Raw genomic sequence first — 22,913 nt, forward strand, 5'->3', positions numbered from 1 at the left:
CAAGTCTTTCATATCAAAGTGACATAATTCCTGTCTACAAACCCTGTTGTGTGCTTTTGAGCATGATTATAAACAGTTTGAAGCTTTAAATATGCATTTTCCCTGGAACAATTACATTTTAGAATCATCATTTAGACGTAAAAGAGCAAATTATTTTGTTTACACTTGATGCTCCATAAATTAGCTACCTGTTTAAATTCAGAAACGTAACCAAGCTGTGTTTCATAACCTGAAGGCGACTTCATTCGAGCCTTATACGAGTCTGAGGAGAACTGTGAGGTGGATCCCATGCGCGTCCCACCGTCAGTCCTCGCTGACCACCAAGCCAACCTTCGCATGTGCTGCGAGCTCTTACTCTGCAAGATTATCAACTCCCTCTGGTTAGTCCTTATTTCACATTGATTTCCCACCAAAACTTCCAATGTTGTTTATTTTGTTTGTTTTAAACGTGGTAAAATTATTAATATCATGTGGAATTTCTGAGCAAGGTAATATGTTTAGGGTTTAAAAAAAAAAAAGTTTTAGCCACCTAGTTGTTGTATCGTTTGTTATTTTTTAACCGCTTGTCGTACTATGTTCTCGTTTCAGCATATTCCCCCGGGAGCTGAAGGAAGTTTTTGCCTCTTGGAGAGCCAGATGTGCCGAGCGTGGACGCGAGGATCTGGCTGACAGCCTCATCAGCTCCTCCTTGTTTCTCCGCTTCATGTGCCCCGCCATCATGTCTCCATCCCTGTTCAACCTGATGCAGGAGTACCCCGCCGAGCGCACGTCCCGCACGCTCACGCTCATCGCCAAGGTGATGCAGAACCTGGCCAGCTTCAGCAAGTGAGTGCCTCCCTGTCGCCTGTCGTCCCCCACTTATGTGATCCGGTTCGTTTTTAGATTTGCGGTGCTTGTCACAGAGCATCATGGCGGAAATGGAGACCTGCAGCTTTGAGTGTGAGGGTTTAAGCTGTTACACACGCACAGTGAGCTCTGAGCCTCACTGCTATGACACATTTCATGCTTTCACTCTGCACTCATATGTTTATTAATACTCCAACAAATTATTTAGGCTTATAATGCACCTGTGATTCAGTAATTTAAAAAAAAAATAGTGGTGAGTAGTGCAAATTTATTAAACTTGGTCTTAAAACGTTTGATGACGTGCAATATGTTTCACAGCCTTGTAAAACTTTTTTATTTTTCATGTGACTGAATGTAACTTATTAAGCTGGGCTTTGTTCTTATTTTGCAGTTTCTTCGAAGTTGCACAGAAAACTGAACTAAAGAAGCATCGCAAATTTAATGTTTTGGCATTCCTGAGGTTTCTGAAGCAACTTGGAACACAAAGCTAGTGCAGTAAGCTGCAGAAACTGAAAGTTCAAAAGTTCAAAAGTTACTTCCACTGAAATAGATATACTGAATGGCAAACTACAGCATAGTGTGAAGCAAAGTGAGAGTCTGTTCCGCCATCTTGCTAGGTGCTATATGTGCATCATAACCTACTGCCAGTATGGCGTCAGGCCAGAACTATCTGAGAAAAAAATATCTAAACTCAAGCAAGAAGCCTAATGTTTTTGCCAATAATTAATGCCATTATCAAAACCTGCACTTTAAAGAGTGTTGTTTTACATTTCGTAGATGAAAATGGCACCATATTAGCTCATTAAATGTGACCATTTTAGCTTCGGTGTGTTTACTTTTGCTTTCTGAATTCATAAATCCAAAAAGATATGCACTTTACTTTTGGATATGTAAAATAGGTACGCCAAATTATTCTGAAATGGTGTTTAGGCTAGACAGAAGCATGATTATCCATGTTTAAATACTGAATTGCATGCTCTTTACAAAACTTCTAAATATTTTCAGAATGATGAAGAAAAGAACTACAATATATAAATTGAAGTTGTTAGTTTAAATAAAATTAATTACAGACACCGGCAGCAGAGCTCTGGCTAGAAGGTAAATTCTTGCTTAACGTGGGCTGTTCTGAGAATGATTACTGCACCTGGTAATTTTACCAATTTACCTAACTGGTATGAAGTGTCAGCTTGTAAATAGTCTGTTTTTGAGGGTGCCTATTGCTTGAGCCATGATTTGCCATCAACTGGTAATAAGAATATTTCTCTACAGTCAGTGTAAAGGGGACTGCTGTGCCACTGATAAGGTTTGAAAGGGCTCATTACAGAATGCTCTTGCCTCCTGTTTTCACAATATGCATGACGGGTTGAAGTCTTACTGTACGTTGCTAAAGTATTTCAGTTGTACTATATTTTTATGTTGGCAATTTACAGCAAATCTATTTCACAATCGGCGCAAAGAGGAAAATATGACAAACATCAAAAGTGTCAGGCTTTAATACTTGAAAAACACAAAGTAAATTAACAGCAGTGAAAACAATAACACGTTTTGAGCTGAATACATTTGGTTAATCAAACACCATAATGTACCATATTTTTTTTGACTATAAGGCACACTTAAAATCCTTTAATTTTCTCACAAATCGACAGTGAGCCTTATAATCCGGTGCACCTTATAGTCCGAAAAATACGGTAATAATTGTTGTTTTTTTGCTCAGATTTGGACCCAAGGAGGAATATATGTTTTTCATGAATGAGTTCCTGGAGATGGAATGGGGCTCCATGCAGCAGTTCCTTTATGAGATTTCCAACATGGACACTGGAGGAAACGCCGGAGGCTTTGAGGGCTACATCGACCTGGGCAGAGAGTTGTCCATGCTTCACAGTTTGCTGTGGGAAGTCATGGGTCAGCTCAGCAAGGTGCGCAGGTCAACACCATCAGATCAGTTACTCTTTACTGTTTCGTACTTAAAACATGAAAGAGACAGGAGATCCATACCATGAACACCATAAAAATAAACTGCATTCTAATTTTCTTTGCTATAACAATAACTTTAAACTTTGTAAGAGTTATACGATATTTTATGTTGTCTTTAAGTTGATGTAAATGTTCATCCAATGATCTTTTTCTGAATGTTCCATTAAAATCTTCGATTAGAAAATAGCAGCTCAGAATATGTATTGGAGCTCCATCTAATCTAAGCTACTACCACCAAATTACATCTTAAAATCTATAAATTGACTGAATTGTAACATTTTTAGTGTGATTCATGCTTTTCATTGAATGTCTTTGCAATTTTTAAAAAAAGTCGTCCTTCATCCTTTTCACGTTTACTGCAGCTGGCAGCGTTTCCTGTTTGTGTTTTTGCATCATATATATAAAAAATTGTTCGTGTTGTTTTGGTTTGGACGCTGCAGGATGCCATTCTCAAGCTTGGACCCCTGCCTCGGCTCCTGAACGACATCAGCGTCGCCCTGAGGAACCCGCAGCTTCACATGCCCACGAACCACCAGCCGGACAGACCTCAGGACAGGCTCTTCTCTCGCCCGTCTTTCAATCGCCTCATGTCCTCTGACTTCCAAAGCCTTATGATGCGTGATTTAAACAGGTGCGACCCCTGTGGTTTCTAACCTGCCTTTGTCGTCCTGTGTGGCCACGAAACAGTGTTTGCACGTCGCTGAACAGAACAAAGTGCCAGCAGGATCGGCCCCTGCTGTGGCTCTCTATAAAGACACTGTGCACGGCCACGATTGCAAGTGTGCACCTATGCTGCATAAAGACAGGATTTGAAGCTCGGTATGACTGTTCTTAACCAAAATTCAAAAATATACAAAAAAAAAAAAAAAAATCTAACAAAAATTATAGAAATTGTTCACTGTGCTAGTGCAGTGTGATTGCTGGGTGCTAAAAGCTTTGCTGACCTATGCTGAAGAAACTGAAATGGAGTTGTTAAAACGCAGAATCATAACACAAGTTAAAACCAAAGTAGCAAAACACAAGCTAATAGCTAAAAGTAGCAAAACACTAGCTAAAAGTAGCAAAACATTAGCTAATAGCTAAAAGTAGCAAAACATTAGCTAATACCTAAAAGTAGCAAAACGCTAGCTAACAGCTAAAAGTAGCAAAACACAAGCTAATAGCTAAAAGTAGAAAAACATTAGCCAATAGCTAAAAGTAGAAAAACATTAGCCAATAGCTAAAAGTATCAAAACATTAGCCAATAGCTAAAAGTATCAAAACATTAGCCAATAGCTAAAAGTAGCAAAACACAAGCTAAAAGCTCAAAGTTGCAAAACACTAGCTAATAGCTAAAAGTAGCAAAACACAAGCTAATAGCTAAAAGTAGCAAAACATTAACCAAAAGCTAAAAGTAGCAAAACATTAGCTAATAGTTAAAAGAAACAAAACAGTAGCTTAAAGCTGAAAAAAGCAAAGGCTAGCCAAAAGCAGCAAAACACTAGCTAAATGTTTAAAGTAAAAATGCAACTATCAAACTATTAATAATACATTACTGATAAATATGTGCTGTAAGAAATACTTTACTACAGTAATTAAACAAGTTTATACTTCTTACTGCTCCTTCTTGAACAGATAAAACGCTAGCAAGTTTTTTGTTTTTTACTTATTGTTTTTATTGTTTTCATCTAACAGCTTTAGTGCACATTTCTACTTTCATATGGGTCTGTGTATTTAGTTTTTTTTTTAACTAAAATTATTTGTTGCAAGGTTGTTTTATCATGTATAAATAAATAAATAAACAAATAAATAAATAAACAAACAAACAAAAATAGAGCAAGTATGATGACGCAGATTTAAATGAAAACAGTGTTTTTGAAAAATAAATTGAACAGATCTCTATTTCTGAAGGGAAAACGTTTGTAAATAAAGGTAACATATTTAGAAAATTATAAATTTAAAATACCCATTTTCCAAACAAGATTAACGTTTTGATATAAGATGTTTGTCAGCTACACATCCTACTGCATCCTGACTTGCAAGGAAGTTATTGATAAAGTGATAAACAACCATGGGGTTGGGGGATATGTCAGGGGAATTTAAATAAAGGTCATGGATGTTATCACTCACTTAAGTTAAATTAATGTGTGTGAGTTCAGAGTTGTTTTCTTCTCCGAGAGGAGCCTGCGCACCTGATAACTCCTGACGCCTCCGAGTCTGTAAGCTGGCAGACCGAGGTCATCAGTGTCTGTCTGATAATCATTTTAAAATCACTTCTTTAAACTGTTCGTAGCTGACCTCGCAACCGGAGCTTCAATGTAACATCTGTGTAAGCCTGTGTGTGAACTCTGACCCTTGCACGTCGTAAACCGGATAAAATCTCGCGTCCTCAGTGTGGCTTATTTTCAGACAATTATTCATCCAACAATGTGTATAACACATAGTAAATAAAAGCAGTTAGCTTGCAACATATGTGGAAAAATAATACAATCTAAAAAAAGCAGGAACCCAATAGTGTGAATGTTGACAGGATTCTCACAAAAAGGCAACGGCTGCAGAAGAAGAGTTCAGCAGCTCACAACACTGATGCGTTTCTAAAAGCTCCTAATGCACCTCATCAGGAATTCAAAGCAGTTTATCAATCACTAATTGCCATCACCATCTGTTTGCACAAACACTCTCTTACATAAACCTTTTCCGACTTTGTTTTAATCCACATCAACACTCTGGGATCGTCAAGAGACAGTTACTGGATTAAAGCTTGTTTGAATGAGAACTCTTTAAGGAAGACAAATGGCATTGTTGGCATCAGAGGGCTGCACGGTTCGAGGTGGAGCGGTTGTCGTTCAATGAGAGTGGCATAAATCTGCTGCCGGCTGGTTTCAGGAGGGCGAAGATCAAACGCTCAGAAAGGAGAGCCAACAGGATGAGTGACACACCTGCTGTCACCAGTCCCTGAGGTGTCACTCTAAAATCCCCACTGGAGTTTTTATGTCCACGAGCTTCATTATGCAATGATTGCATAACTAAACCTAGTTGATGCATGCTGTGAAACCAACAAACTCTGCACGCCCAGAATCAAAACCTTCAATAAAGCAACATGAAGCTGAATTTGATGATCTGACTCCGAACTTTAATGTAACAGATTTATGACTTTTTAGCGACACTGTTTTGTCTGACTCGTCTGCAGCTCAATAGACATCTCCCGCCTTCCATCGCCCACGACCGGCATCTCGGCTGTAGAATCCCTCTCATCCAACCTGAACATGAGGCGCCAGGCTGAACGCGATCTCCGCACGACGAGGGAGGTGTTCTATGTCACTCGTCCACCGCTGGCTCGATCCAGCCCTGCGTACTGCACGAGCAGCTCTGACATCACAGAGCCTGATCCCAAGGTAGACTGTTGAGACCTCGCTTTTTGGTCACGTCATTTACAACAAAGTACAAACGAAATATGCAAAAGAAAATAAGGATTTAAGTGATGCATGTATGTAAAAACGAAATTATTGTATTTTTCGCCCTATAAGTCAATTTTTTTTGCATAATTTGCATGCCCTGCAACTTATAAGCCGAAGTTACATATTTATAGATTTTTCCCATATTTATAAACCAATTTTTGGCTGAGATATGACCGTTTTCATTCATTCTGACTGAAAATATTGAACACTACCATTTTCAGCCACTAGATGGCATTCGAGTAGTAATAATGCCATTGTATCATGTAATATGTATAAGTGGCTATTAATGACACAATCGGCTTGCCATAGACTGGCACCTTTGTTCTGCTTGCTGCTTGGAGCAACCATCAAATTCGCTGCATTTCGCTGCAAAATGCAGCGAATTTGACCATTAAAGTGCATTTATTAAGCAAAAGTTCGACGGAGACACACCTTTACTATAATTTCGAGAAAAACAAATAACTGTTTTTAGGTTTTAATCTTGTGAAGTTCTTATTAAAGACCTCCCGTGCATGCTCCCGCTGTCGCCATTTGGCAGCCAATCGATTTTTATCACAACACCGGCCCACATTTCTGGGTTGTCAGCGGTGACGCATAACAGATGTGACGTATACGTCGATGCAACGTATTTATGATTTTTTTCCACTTCATTAGACATATTTGGACTGATGCGACTTATTGGGTGGTGCGACGTGTACGGTGGCAAATACGGTATATGGTCTTGCTCATGTTTAAATGCTTTATTATTTATAATTCAACTATAAAATACTAAAAATTATATATTTTTATGTCAATTTAGTGCAAGCAACATGTTCCAAAGAATATTCAACAACGTCATCAAAGTTCTTGTTATTTTGTGTGATTTGATACAAAAACATGGCGCAATATTTCACAACTGATTAGGCTAATTGTCAAAAAGTCTAAAGTTCAAAGCTCTGTAGAAGACTGGTGTTGGCAAGTGATTTAACAATTTAAAAGTAAATTTCCTCATCAGGAAATTCAGAGGCAGAAGGGATACGATGGAACATCAACACTCATGATCCTCTTTTATTACTTGATGATAATCTGTTGCCATCTAATGTCGTTTTCAGGGAAAAAAGGTTTCAGGTGACCAACAAGTTTGGGTGCTAAATTAAGAAAATCAGACCGGCCACCCATTAGAAACATTACAATATGGAGCAAAAAGAAAAAGGAGATCACAAACTACTGAGTAGCTCATTGAAAAATAAAAGTGAAGTGAAAAGATTATGAACAAATGATATCTTACCTGCTGTAGATAGCTTTTTGATCAGCTTATTTAGAGAAAGTGGAGTTTAATTCTGACCAGAGCTAACGGTTAGCCTGAGTGGGACCAAGAATAAAATGCTTTGCTGCCATTTTTAAAGTATTTCAGTCTAAAAAAAACATTAGCAGTTCATGCAAAAGCTATTTTTAAGTGTTCGTTGCTGGCAGTTTTGCATTATAAGTATTTTGTTTTTTTAGAATTTAATTATTATTTACAAGTCCAAGTAGTTGCAGCAACCCTTATACAACACTTCAGGTGCAGCCTGGGTGCACTTTCAGCAGAAATACAGTATAATGATTTTGTTAGAATAATCAAGTATAGTCTGATGACAATGTAAAAATAGAGGATTACGGCAATCCACTTTAGCTAGTCTCAGCTAATATCTCAGATTAGCTGTTAGCTCATCAGTCTGCTCAGAAGAAAACTATTTCTCCTAATGGAGGTTGTTTAAAGCAGATAGTACATAAGCTTTTTGCTAAACGCCACTTTAAACAATCTGAACTATCAGTTTACTGTATGTGCATATTATGAATATTTAGAAATACTTTATAGTAACCAATGACCTACAAATATACAAACGTATATGTCCAAATGTGTCAGTTTATGTGACAACTCATGTTAGAATGAAACCATTGGTACCAATAAATTATTAATGGGTGTTATTTTTTTGTTTATTAAACTAACAGACTGTGCAAAGATGCATGTATAAACTGTTGAATTTAATTTTATCTGTAGTCGTTGCAATGTTTGTATTGCTTACTGAATAATTTTTTTCATGTTGTAGTTAAAGTTGATGTGTTTGCTCCTAGCTGTGCTGTAGTAAAGTTGTGTGTGTCTCCCAGGTGCACAGTGTGAACAAAAGCGTGTCCATGATGGACCTTCAGGACTCTCGTATGAACAGCATCTCCAACCTGAACTCAGTGGGGGACATGCTCGCATCTTCCCAAGCTTCCATCGCCGGTCTCGGCCATAGCTTTGGGAACCTGGGCGGTCCTCTACGTATGGGAGGCCACTTGCCGCCAGGTTCCTCTGGTTCTGGTCTGAGACTCAGCCAGATGGGCCACGTAGGGGGGCCCACAGAATCCCTCTCCCAGCAGCAACAGCAGGCGGCAGCAGCCATGAACTTCCCCTTGTCTTTCCAAAACCCTCTATTCCATCTGGCTGCTCAGAACTCTCCGGCTCAGTCCCAGCCTCATCCTCCTCCTCCCCCTCTTCTCCTCACCCCCGAGCACGAGAACGGCCACCCCGACTACCCGCCCGCCTTTGGCAACAGTGCGTTCTCCCGCAGCGAGGACCTGTCGGCCCTACAGTCACAGAGCAGCCTGGTGCAGCCCAGCATCGTCCACTCGCACAGCTACAGTGATGATTTCACCCGGCAGAATCAGAGCAACGACTTCGCCTGGCACCAGCTGTCACTGCAGGTGCAGGTAGGAAACTCTCGTATTCTCACACTTTCAGAAAGACGGTTACACATAATGACATGCGGCATTTGTTTAATGAAACACAAATGCAGCCAAAAATCAAGGCCTGGCATTCATGGAAGGAATGCCTATCATCCATCGCCTGAAGAATAATGGATCTGTATCTGAGGGAAACTTTAAAAATAACATGCACAATCATACAGTATTGTAGTTGGACATGCTCAGATTTTGTGTTGTAAATCATGCTCAGCTACTACCACTAATGTGGATAAGCTGTGGAAAGCACCAGGCCTGTTGCAATAAACAATAAATCAATAAATCAAATGATAAATGAAAATTATTGACCTCATTTTCATTTATCAGCTTTATCGTTTCTTCGTGTCTCTTTCTACTGAAGATACCGGTTGAAAAAAGCCTCAACTCCGGTGTTCTTCACTTACTTCCCTTCCTCTTTTCTCTTTAAAATCCGTTTTAATTGTCCAAAATTGCGTTTTTGGATCATTAAAAGCAGCTAAGTTGAGAAGCTAAGCTACGAGCTAAGCTATCAGGCCGACCTCGGTCAAAACCTCCGTCTTGTAGAAGCTCCAAAAATTCACGGTTGAAACCCGTGCCTTTGTGTAAAAAGTTGTTTTTCTCTGCAAAAAGAAGCAGAGAACTTGTTGACTGATTTTTTAAATTAAAATTCTAGTGTGAAAAATGCTATGCTGAAGAACTCAAACCACACCGAGCGTCCGCCATTTTGAGAACTGAAAAAAGGAAGGAGAGACAGCCCATGTCACGTCAAGGGGCCTCCCTCCCATTTTTCTTACAGTCATGCTGCTCGTTCCCTCACTATCCATCCTTCGGTTCAAACAGTCTTATACTGACATTTGGTGGTCAAAAAGGTACTACACTCAAAACTAATTAACGAACATTTCTTCTTAAATTTGACAACAATTACTAATTGTCAAATTTCAAACAACATTATCGTTTATCGCAATAATTTCTGAGACAATTAATCGCCCAGCAAAATTTGTTATTGTGACAGGCCTAGAAACCACCCTGAGTTGGATTGACTCTGAACATTAATAATTTGTAGATGTCTGATCAGTGAAAATTATCTGAAACTTTTATTAAAATCTGTCATGTGTGTCACAAGATATTTTGCTAACAGACAAACAGGGTTAATTTTACCAGGTAATGCTTCAGTTTAAAGCAAAGCTCGCACTCAGCGAGCAGCACTTGAAATACTGTATATATTGTGGATGACTCAGCTACAACCTCACCAATCTGTAGCACTAAATGGGTAAAATATAGTAATTTTTGTGTTTTTAAGTTTAGTTTGTTGTAGTAGCCATCTTCAGTTTGGTTGTCTCCAAACGGTAATCAGCTGATAGTAGTAGTAGATGATTGTAGATGTTTACCTAATGATTACATACTAGGTATTTCATTGAAATTCGTCCATTGGTTCATGCGATGTTTTGCTAACAGTCATCAAGGTTGACATTTACAGTTAACGTGGAAGTTTTAAATACATTATTGTCCAATGTGTAGCTCTCTGAGTATGAGTTAAGGATAATGCTCAGGCACTACAAGGATTTTTTATTAGAAACATTTCTTTAGTCAGTACAACCTTCCACGCTGAAGAGTTAATGTTGCTTTCACAAATAAGTAACTAAGGAATGGTGCATTCATTGGCCAGGGGAAAACAGACATTTTATGGCAGCGTACCTATGATGTATTCACTTACACCCCTAAAAATTTGATTTTTAAGTCTTAGTCCTGTTTGGTCAGGTGGTAAACTGAATATGATCTGACTTTGTCATTAGCCAACGATTTGGTGCATTTTCAATTTTAGTTTGTGCTGTTTTTCTGAATAATTTCCAAGCAAATTGTCCAACCATCTTTAAACGTCATCATTTATTTTGTTATTATTTCAACACCTTGGCTAAGTTGCTGAAATCTGTTGGAAACTTGTGAAATGTCTAATCAAAGGCTTTGGGTTGAGCACCATAATATGCAAATGTAACTGTACTGTAGAGGTACTTGTGATGCTGCAGACGAGCTGGAAAGCTCACCCGCCTGCTCTGCTGAACTTTGCAGAGTGCTTCACAGCCATCATGCTGCGTGTCCTCGTTTCAACAGTGTTGGTTATTAGCTGTCAGCCAACAGGGCAGATAAAAGTGTCAGAGCCACTGATGCTACACGTTATCGTCAGCTTTCTTAGCCGCGTGTGTCCAGAAGATCTGCAGTAGCGTCTGCCTCGAAGAGCTAAATCAAACAAGAAACCTCTCATTTCAGGAACACGTGAATTTCATCTTTAATGAAACTGTCGGGAGTTTGTGTTTTGTGACTGTGGTTTGATGGTATGCATACGGGCTCTTGATCCATTACACTGATGTTTCTTTGAGACAGTGTAGAATTAGAATATCTTGATGCTGTCATGTAGTCATGAGCTATTTATGTCCGGCTGTGTGAGCTTTAATGGAACAAACAACATGAGCCACCTGCTTGTTTATACAGATGGTGCATTCAGGACAGTGCATTAAGAATTAATATGCAATCCTTCCATCTAGTTAAAAGAAAAATACCTATTTATAGCTGCAATCAATAGCTGTATGGCAAACACAGTAAAAAAAATACACATGCAATGAATGACTGAGCTGATGAATAAAATATCAGCTGAAATCTTAAATCATCAAAGCTCATATTTCCATGGGCAACTTCTGATCACTGCTCTACAAGAGGGAGTGAAATTGAAACAAAAGAGATTTAGATATGCATTAGTCCTAGTTCTGTAGGTAATTACAAAAGATTTAAAAAGGTTTAAGATTTCCACAAACTTCAGACCAATGTCAAAATTAGTTTTGTCCACATGGTAGATGAACTCTCCTTGAGGAAAGTTCAGTTATCTGGGAGAGACTCAGAGTAGAGCCACTGCTCCTCCACATCGAGAGGAGACAGTTGAAGTGGTTCTGGCATCTGGTAAGGAAGCTCCCTGGATGCCTCCTTAGGGAAGTTCTCCAGGCATATCTACACACTGGGTACGCACGAGAGAATGTCTCTCTGGCCTGGGAACACCTTAGAGTCCTCATACAAGAACTGGAAAGAGATGTCTGGGCTTCCCTGCTCAAGCTGCTGCTCTCGTGACTCAACTCTGGGACAAGCGGAAGATAATGGAAGGATGGATCCAGACATGCGTTTCCCCAGTGACACACTCCAGCACCTTTTTAGGGATTCCAAGATGTTCCAAGGAGAGGTATCTTGAGAGGATGCATAATCTGTCCAGAAGAGTTCTGAGTCTGCCTTGGGATCCCCTTGAAATGGGACATACCAAGAAAACCTCCAGAGGGAGGCACCCAGTAGGCAATTGGATACCTGAACCACCTCAGGTAATTGTTTTAATGTGGAAGAGCAGTGGCACTACGCCGAGCTCTCCTAGGGTGACTGGGGTGTGTCGCTGCTTTATGTGAAGGATTTCAAGGTTGTTGGAGAGATGGATCGATGAGTTGGGGCCTCGTCCATATTAATGAGGGCGTTGGTCCAATCTGACGTGGTAAAGAATGAGCTGAATAAAAGGCAAAGCTCTTAATTTACTGGTCTGTCTGTCCCAATTTTCGTTTATGGTCTTGAGCTGTGAATCATGACCGAGAGAACAAGATCCTGGATTTAATGGCCTTTAATGAGCTTCCTCCATAGGGTGGCCTGGCTCATAACTTTGAACAAAACAATTCATATACAACACCTGTGCAAATATGGATAAACTTGTGCAGTACTGGGGTGCTGTTTGTAAAGTTATGGGTTTACTCAAAACTATGGGTTACAATGGGTTTACTTACAAATTTGTTTAACTTTACCAACTGTGTAAAGTTACACAGTCAGAAATTAACAGTAATCTTTTGGTTTATTTAGCCTTTCATATGGAAAAACATTTTTTTTTTCAAGGTCATATTTTCATCATGCTATTCTTACATTTATCAATGTTGTAGTTCCACACTAAATATTTAGTTTACAAACTAAATGTTTATGGCCAAGCTAAACATTTAATTTACAAAAGAAATTAGTTAGACAATTAAATATTTATCTTGGAAATTAAATGTTTAGTTTGAAAAATAAATATTTAGGCCTGAGTTAAATATTTAGTTAGCAAATGAAATATATATTTTGGAAATTAAATATTTAGCTTGGAAAAATGAATATTTTAAGTCCTAGCTAAATATTTAGTTAGCAAATTAAATATTTAGTTTAGGAATTAAATGCTTAGCTTAGAAATTAAATGTTTAATTTGGAAATTAAATATTTAGCTTGAATAATAAATATTTAGTTTGGAAATTAAATGTTTAGTTTTGTAAAAATATTTAGTTAGGAAATTAAATATTTAATTTACACCTAAACATTTAGTTCACTAATTAAATATTCAACTTGCAAGTTAAGTATTTAGTTTATAAACTAAATATTTAGCTTTCAAATTAAATATTAATTTGGAACTATGGTATTTATAAATGTATGAGTGACATGGTGAAAATATGACTTTGAAAAAAAAAAATTTTTTTAAATGAAAAGCTAAATAAACCAAAATATTGCTGTTAATTTTTGTCTGTGTAACTTTACAAATGGCACCCCATATAGTTCATGCTGTTTTGCCTTTGTTTCCAAGTTTCCCAAATTTGTTCTGGTTTTCTGTTATCTTTTGCTTGATCTTGTCTTTTTGTTTTCAGGAGTCTCTCCAGCAGCAGCACCTGATGGGAGTCACATCCCAGACAGGTACTGGCACTGGGACGCCAGCATCCTTGGCCACACCTCCTACTACAGTTCATCCTGTCCGCCAGACATCCATCGCCGCGCAGCATCTCAAGTCTCAGCGGTCCATCAACACTCCGGCCACTGCCACGCCCCCAAAAGTTCGTCCTCAGAGCAGAAACCTCCTCCTCAACTCCTCTGACCCGAGCTTCAGTGGCAGCCAGCCCAAATCACGCTCAAATAAACAAACAACACCACAACAACAGCCGCAGCAGCAACCGCTACCGTCGCAGCCGCAGCTGCCATCGCAGACACAACAGGAGGCGCAGACAGACAGCTCAGCACCTGGGCTTCCCTTCCAGACCAGCTCTGCAAAGGAGAACCAAGTTCCAGCAGCAGGAGAGGAGTCGACAGACACCCCCACAAAAAGCACCAAGAAATCCCAACAGTCCCAACTGCAGCCGCCGCAGCAGCATCTACTCAAACCAGTTTCCAACAAACAGGCGAGTCAAGCAAACCTTCTACTCAATGATAAAACAGTCAAGAATAAAATATGAAAAATTAAAATCAGAATAAGCTTTATTATTATTGTACCAAGATATAGTGAGATTATGTTCGTACAGTCGTCCGGAAGATGGGCGGAGCGCACGTTGCTGCTGCTAAAAGAGCACGACCGCTTATCATTTATCAAATTATTTTAGATAGAAAAAGTGAAAAACCATGAGGATGGATAGTGGTTATTACAAAAAGATCTCTTCACATCTTCTCCTATCAGGACATGAATTAAGACATCAAAAAACTCTACCAGCAAGCACATTTATAGACGCATTACATATGCATTTGACATCAAGATGGTGAGATTTGTTCATAAAACACTTCCAGAGAGGCCATAGTCCTGATAAGATGTTAGTCAGCCAGCAGTTTTTTTTTAATTAAAAAAAAAAAAAAAGGGGGGGGGGGGGGGAGGGAGGGAGTTGATAGACAAAGCTTTTTCCTTAGTTACCCATGTCTCAGGAGAAATTTGATAGTCGGCCTGCTTTCAAGGCCAAACAGGGGAGTCAGATTCAGATAAGCAACAGTTGTTGATTTTTTCAGGCAGACCGTTTTTTCTTGTCAGCCTTGAGTCCTGCTGGTACTTTAAATCCAAAATGGCCAGATTTGTGGGCATTCCACTGATCTGTGCTATGAGCCTCCTTCAAGGTTGTCTCCAACATGCTGGTGAGTCCTAGAAGCCGCTGGTGGCCTGCGATTCTCACAAATCATTTCCATCTTATGGTTTAGCTCATAAATCAGCTGATTTTGAGTACTCATAGCACGACCCAAACTGTCAAGGCAGGCAGCCTGACGAGGGCCAAATTGGCTGCAGCCGTCTTCTTTGTATGTTGATAAACCAGGAACTAGCCAATTCCAAAAAACAGGAAACCTGTTATCATAAATCCATTTATTTATGTCTTCTGTGTCCTCCTGAGACAAAACGGAAAGACACATCAGCTCCCACATCCATGACGTATGCTGCAGCGTGAGTCTCAGCGGGACCTGAGGGCTCCCCAGGACCCGTCGCTTTGCTGAAAAGATTTTGTCGATGGTGTTGAAAGTCCAGCTCACCAGATCGATAATAGTATTTTTCTTTCAGAAGATGTGTAACAGGAGCTCCAAGACACAGGCCGAGAGCAAAAAAGCAGGAGGAAGAGGAGAACAGGGGAGGGAGAGAAAAGACGTCCGTCTTGTGCGAGAGCAATTGCAGACAAAAAAACTAGTATTAGTTTAGTAAACTAGTATTTTGTGAAAAATTACACATTGCCTGTGATGTTGCATGCCAAATTTTTAACCAGACATCTTGCTTGATCTGTTAGTGCTCAGAGTATTTGTTGAGGGTGACTCTCAGCTTCTACCACATCAAATTATAGCTTAATATCTGAACAACTGACTGAGTTATAGCCATTTTTGTTGGTTACGACTGATTAACGGCAGTGGCCATCTTGACTCAGGTTGACGCCAAAAGCCAAGTTGTTTTAGAAGTATTGTAGATCTAATGAATACTTTATGAGAGTTTTAATAAAATTAATTTTGTGGTTCACAAGATATTTGGCTAAAAGACAAATGAACACAGAACATGCATATAAACAAACACACCGTTACTTTAATTACAGCCTTTCTGATGGTGGGCGTTAGCTCTCTGCATGTAAACATGCACACAAACAGCACTATGACTAATAAATACAAATATGACCTGAAACCACGACTCCTGTTTGTTATTTCAGGGGAACATGAATGAGCGGACGGTGGCCTGGGTGTCCAACATGCCACACCTTTCTGCCGACATCGAGAGCCTGCGGCCGGACCGCGAGGGCCAGCTCAAAGAGTACTCCAAGAGCATGGACGAGTCACGACTTGACAGGGTCAGCATCTTTACCCCCCCCCCCCCCCCCATTTTTACAAAATAAAGCAGCTAACGTCAACAGCAGGTTCAGTTTGACGAGCAAAGCAACATGTCAATCACCTTTCAGGTACGAGAATATGAAGAGGAAATTTACTCTTTGAAGGAGCGCCTGAAGATGTCGCACCGCAAACTGGAAGAGTACGAGCAGAGACTGCTGTCCCAGGAGCAGCAGACGAGTAAGATCCTGCAGCAGTACCAGAACCGCCTGGAAGACAGCGAGCGCCGCCTGAAGCAGCAGCAGCTGGAGAAAGATTCTCAAATCAAAGGCATCATCAGCAGGTGATTAGTATTCAGGTAGAACTCAGAGCTGGCAGACATGAGGCAGTGTCAGCTTCGCTTGTATCAAATTTATCAAACGTGTATTATCCAGGTGAGTTTCACACCAGCTGCTACAGATTGTTCAGGTAATTCACATACAGTTTGTAACTTTAGTATAGAATTTAAATTAATATATTTAGGCTACGAGAGAAATACAACCAAGTTTAACTAGTAAAGAAACATATGTTGCACATAACAGAGTAACATTACATCAAATTGTTTGTAGACGTGTAAAAGTACAATTCTTTGATAAGGAATATTTATGTGTATGAGGTGGTGGAATAGTGACAACTGTAAATTAGCATGGACACAGCTAAACTAAAGGATAGTTCTCGTTTTTCTTCAAATTGAGTTCTGTGGAGTAATTGAGTAGTCAGTATCTTACGTGCAGCAGACAGCCGTCAGAATGATCCCCTTTTGGAGAATCAGGGAGAAATTCCCATGTTAGAGTCAAGCTAAAGGAAGACCAGTCAGTCTGAGCCAGGGGTCTGCAACCTTTTTGATCATAAGAGTCATTTTTGCCCCTTTGCTCGTTAAATAAAAAAGAGACAAGAGACAAAAAACCTGCTACAACTGTGATGATCAGCTGGTGGCCCATTTTGAGTTAGATGGAGGGGGATTTTCAGACCAGTAACATTTTAAAACTAAGAATCAACAATGAATTTCAACATTTTTTTCATATTTTTACATTTTGGAACAAAAATGTACAGAAGTAAAAATGTCTAGTTTCTACCTTTAGATGAAAATGAAAACACTGAACTCTGCAGGCCTATGTGGCCTTTTATGTGAGGAGATATTAAATATCCCACTTTGAAGTAATAAAGCAAAAAACAGTAGTGTCGCTCAAACATTTGCAGAAACTTGACAAAAAAATAGTTAAAACTAGCCTTTTTTGTTGTGGGTATAAAAACCAGAACAATTAGATTTCGTGTAAGTTTTGGTCAAAGCTTCATAGAGCCACAGATGAGGGACTAAAGAGCCACATGTGGCCCCAGAGCCACAGGTTGCTGACCCCTGGCCTAAGCCTATCTCAGACTGGATTTCAGATGTCCATAACATGTCACATTTTAAGAAATATAGTATTTGTGACAACCAATACATTATAAATTTTACAGCAGAATACTTGTGCATCATAAAGTTATGCAAACAGGGCTCATTTAACACAATTTGTTTCGCACAGGAGGTTTTACAATAGACGTTGGCCCCACATGGTTAGTTTGCAGCTTAAACAATTATAAACCTATTTGTAAATACCGGCTGGCATTTATAATTTATCTTTTAGATGTGCTATTGGTCAACATGGAAGATTCTGAATTCATTTTTAAATGTATAAAATGAATTTAGTTAATGAGAGATTTAGCAGAGTTGCTGCACAGCCTCGTTTGTCCTAGTAGAGTTACCGTAGCTGCTGTAGTTAAAACACTTTGCAGTTTTCACATCTTTTTCATCTTTTCTTCAAGATGTCTGCATATTATAGCTTACGATATCACGAAATGACTGTCTTTAGTAATGACTTGGAAACATTTGTTTATACATTTTAGCGACAATCAATAATCAAGATGCTAAATGCTTTTTATGTTGTTTTCAGTGTTAAGTTAGCATCTGTGCTAATTGTTGGTCAGCAGCTTGTGATGAATACAATTCTTTTGGCATGTGTTATTATGCACTTTTTATTATAGATAAATCAGTATTTATTCATGGAAGGTTTCATAACCATTTTACTTTACAAACTTGTATTTCTTTATGTCTGTATTTCAGTTTCACAGTGTCTGGGATAAATATTATAAGCTTACCAGCTGCCTCTTGGTATTTATTTTTGCCATTTATTTACAAACCTGAACATTTCAGATCATCAAAATGCAGCCTTCTGAATTGTAATCAAATCAAATCAAATTGAAAGGTGCCCAAAAGTTCCTTCCTCCTAGCAAACAACCATCTGATGCAACAGTGACTTGGTGTAAACATTTACATTAGTGCATTCACTTGAACTGCAATGAAACTTCTGAGGTTTATTATTTTAGATTAGTTGAAATCTGCTTTGAAATAGACTCCATTCTGAACAGCTGTTAGCTTGACTCCTTGTTAAGCATTTTTTTCCAACTGATTCCACAAACTAAGATCGCTCTGACTGCTGTCTTCTGCAGGTAAGACACTATTATTTTAAAAAGAAATCCACCAAATCATTTGAACCTTTTAAAAAGCTAAATTACCTCATTAAATGTGTTGTAGTTTTGATATGTTTGTAGAGCCTGCCTGGCATACTCATGAATGTTTGTGGTCCAAGTCAGTGCAGCTATAGTATGTACAAAGTATGATGCAGTGCATCACACTCTCGAAGAAATGGTAAAAGTTAACCAGCAGTTTTTCATTCAGGTTGTTTTCTTTCTGAAAACTTGTTAAAAAGGGTGTCTCTGATAAAAGCACTGTAAAAGCACAATATTGTTTTCATTCTGGAAGAGGTCATCAGGGGTGAAAATATTTGTATCTGTACACTAGGGATGCACAATATTATCGGCATCGTCTCCGTATCGGCCGATAATAGCGGATTAAATATCGGACATTGACCATTCTATCAAAATAATTCACCAATATAAAAGGCACTGTTTATATATATACAGTATATTAAAGACACTGTTTTTGTATAACTCAGTGACAAGGATGCCTGCAGCTCCAGCACAACGTCATGACATCACGCGTGCCATTGAGATTAGATTTGTACAAAGTAACAAATTTGTACTGTTTGAGTGTTGTCATTGTGTTAGAGAGAGTAAATGTCATGAATAAATTTGACATTAAACATAATTCAAGTTGAAGTGTTACATCATTTTCAGCCCCTTTTTTGGCATCTGCATTTGGTAGCAGGCCAAATTGACAAAGACCATGCAGAACAATGTAGTGTTTTAATTCCACAGCAGAGAAAGCTATGTAGTCTCTGTAAGTAGGTCTAGGGGAAAAAATTATCGATATTGGTATCAGTTATCGGCCAAATAAGTTTTTATATATCGGCATATCGGCAAAAAATCCAATATCGTGCATCCCTACTGCACACAGATCCTGCCATTAAGCACCGTGGCCTTATCTCCATAGGCAGACTCTGACCATCATCAGCAAAGTTTAATTGTGGACTTGCTGTTGTGGGATGAAGAAGACGAGTTCAGAGACAGAAACTGTGCTGAGAGTGGAGGAGATGTTGGAGTCAAGTATCAGTCAGTTGGTGGTAAAGTCCTTTAGACAGAAACAGGCGCAGATGAATTCTGACATGTTTCCACCACGCTCTGTCGGGGTCAGCATGAGGACTATTGGATCTCTTTGCTTTCTAAGTAAATTAATGAGGATCAAATATGGGAGAGTGGAGCTGATCATCAGGAAGTCCGCTGAAGCACTTCCTAATGATGGGTGTGAGAGCTACTGGACTGTCATTTGATCTGCCTTTTGGGATGATGACAGACTTTACAGAGAGCTGGAGCACACCAGGGACTGATTGAAGATATTTAGATAAATCCATACATGCTGGTTAGTTAATGCCCTCTTTTATGCACCCGCTCTCGACTGGATGCTTCACTAACCAGAACTTTTTTTACTTTTCACATTAATATTCAGCCAGCCTTTGGAGTTTAAATGACCTTATAGTGCACAGAGAACAAACTTGAAGCTGGGTAAGAGCGTCTTCAAGACCAGTTTAAATCCTTTCTGCCGAGTTTTGGTATTCTCCAAATCAGATTATTTGATATACCTTCTAGTCAGCCATTATGCTGTAAAACTGATTAATGTTTACAGCTATAAAATCAGCTTCCTTAAGGTGAACTCATTGTTTAAGCACTCAGCCTTGCTAAAGCTATGCACAGCTATAGCGAAGCCTAAATCAGACTAAATATATTAATGTGTGACAACTGTGTATAAACAGCCTTTATTGTAAGAAATAAAAGTGTATTAGGACTGCTGATGAATGCATCTATCAAATATAATTTATTCAAATAACTGTTCTACATTTTTTGCAGTCGTCATATTTGCTTTTTTTTTTTTAAAAGACACAACAATAATGTCATTAATTGGTTCATCCATTTAGCCAAGCAAGTCTTAAATAAGGGATAAAATAACTAAGTATATTAGTGTTTCTACAACTTTAAGATGAATTTTATAGAACTGTAATCTTAATTAGGATTCCTTAGTTGCTCTTACTGTGAACTGCTGAACATCAAATAGGCGTAGAAACATTTTTTTTCTTTTTTGTCTTTTGTAAAAATATGCTCACATGCTGCAACTGATAATACATGAACACGTACAAAATGTTCCGTTTTGTATTTTAATCATTTATTCTTATTTAAAACTGTACAGGTACAGTTGCATTTGCTACTTACTTATATTTACTACATAATAAATATGTATTGTTTTTAAAATAAAATGCAAAGATGATCAAAAGTAATATGAAATACTTAAAGTTTGTAATCCTATAAATTACCAGCAGAAAATTCTCAAAAGCTGTGTCATAGTGTAATAATTTGCTTTGTATACATAGCTTTTGTTTTGCATGCTTAAAATATTTACACCTCATTTTTTTTATCACTTTGTTTTCATTCACTTAATGCCTGGTTTATTAACACATGTTGGTGCTATTTTGTCCCAGTTAAGCGTCTTCGTTTGGACTCCTAATACTCAAAATTTTAAAGAAACCATGATTATTGTGCAATTACTTGCAGAAAAAAATCTCAAGCAAACAACGGCAGACTTAATATGTAGGATTGTTGCACCGATAGTGAGAAAAAACAACTTTTTATGTCTTTATGTCTGGATAGAGGTGTAGATTTTCCCATCAAACCTTCTAAAATGTATTCAAAGTCACTCAGTTTCCAATGCAGCAAATTAATATAATACATAAAAAAAAATCACACAAACCAGACTTGGTTAAAAATTAAAATGATAAAATAGACTTTGTGAGTTAATGTTTTAGTTATATAGCCTAAATACAGCAACAATGGGAAATAAATGCAATTATATTGTGATTGCAGCAGCTTTAAATGATGGCGCTCACATGTTATCATAACTGGATAGTAACCCAGCGAACACTTTACTATCCAACATGCTCGTTTTACATCTTTTGTATCTCAACAGCTGAATCTGATGGAAACTGAGATTCAGCTTCAAGAATCTTTAAGGATAGTTCAATAGTCCCACAAACGCGCCAAGACCTTAAAGGGTTAATTCAGATTATTTGATGTGGGCTTGTGGAAGCGTTCGGGGCAGATATTATCGTACCTGCTGCAGATTGTTCTCTGAACGGCCTCAGTTTAAAAAAAACTTAAAGGTTTTATTTTGGACTGAATTGAAAAAACAGTGGTTTGTCTGAGCATGTCCAAGACTAAAATGATTGCAGCCATCTTCAAATAATTCAGATTTAAATAATCTGTTTCATAAAATTTTAAACCACTGCCAATTTCACATTAAAGTAGTCCCTCGCTACTTCACGGTTTGACATTCGCAGACTCGCTCTTTTGCAGTTTTTCAAAAATAAGATTGGGACATGACACACAATTGGCTGATTGATGGATGAGCTGCACGAGCAGCATGAATTTTTTTATATAAAATAAATTATTTTAAATGATTTAGCACCTGCTGCACCTGTGTGCAGCCCATAGGTGCAGGGAGAAGCTCCCTCCTGCAACATGTCAAGATCTCCGCGCTCTTCTACCTGCCAGGATTGCAGTGGAGAAGTGGGCGTGGCCGAGAGCGGCAGGTGGCAGAGAGCGGAGATCATGCGATGCGCTTTTAGAAGGTTTAGAGTTTAGAAACATTGTTTAGAATATTGCAAGAGTGTGGGAAGGGTCTAAAACACCTTTATACATACATACATACATACATACATACATATATATATATATATATATATATATATATATATATATATATATAGATATACATATATGTAAATGAATTACTATTACTTGTGCTACTATTCCTACTTCATGGTTTTTCACTTAACGCTGAGGGGCTGGGAACGGAACCCCCGTGATAAACGAGGGACTAATGTACATTAATGTACATTGGTTTTTCTGGCTCATTTTCCTGCCAAAAGTGTCTAAAGATAATTCCACTCATCTATAGATTTATGCAGCCATTTCCTTCATCTGATTTTGCTTTACGGGTCGCGGGGGAGCCAGTACCTATTTCCAGCAGTCACTGTGTGAGAGAAAGGTTACACCACAAATAAGACAAACAACCATTCGCGCGCTCACTCGTACCTAAAGAAAATGAAGAGTAATCATGTAATCTGCATGTTTTGGGTTGGTGGGAGGAAACCAGAGTACTCGGAGAAAACATGCACATGGAGAACATGCAAACTCCACCCAGAAAAGTTCCAGGCTGGAAAGCGATCCTGTGACCTTCTTGCCATCAGGTGACAACATTTCATTTAAATAACCATGTAATGAGAAAGTGATGGCAATCTTAAAGTTTAGAAAGTAGCATTTAAATGCACC

General features: G+C 38.6%; 1 protein-coding gene across 1 annotated transcript in view; it reads left to right on the forward strand.

Moving 5' to 3' along the window:
* Positions 1 to 22,913, forward strand: part of LOC119425450 (ras/Rap GTPase-activating protein SynGAP) — a 37,131-nt gene that overhangs the window by 13,046 nt on the left and 1,172 nt on the right. Inside the window, exons 9-17 of the mRNA XM_037692977.1 lie at positions 236 to 380; positions 589 to 825; positions 2,561 to 2,762; positions 3,261 to 3,451; positions 5,990 to 6,194; positions 8,385 to 8,969; positions 13,661 to 14,185; positions 15,944 to 16,081; positions 16,190 to 16,401. Of these exons, the coding sequence (XP_037548905.1) occupies positions 236 to 380; positions 589 to 825; positions 2,561 to 2,762; positions 3,261 to 3,451; positions 5,990 to 6,194; positions 8,385 to 8,969; positions 13,661 to 14,185; positions 15,944 to 16,081; positions 16,190 to 16,401 (2,440 nt within the window). The remainder of the gene's footprint in view (positions 1 to 235; positions 381 to 588; positions 826 to 2,560; positions 2,763 to 3,260; positions 3,452 to 5,989; positions 6,195 to 8,384; positions 8,970 to 13,660; positions 14,186 to 15,943; positions 16,082 to 16,189; positions 16,402 to 22,913) is intronic.

This window comes from Nematolebias whitei, chromosome 19, assembly GCF_014905685.2.
Source record: "Nematolebias whitei isolate Nwh7 chromosome 19, NemWhi1, whole genome shotgun sequence".
Classification (NCBI taxonomy): domain Eukaryota; kingdom Metazoa; phylum Chordata; class Actinopteri; order Cyprinodontiformes; family Rivulidae; genus Nematolebias; species Nematolebias whitei.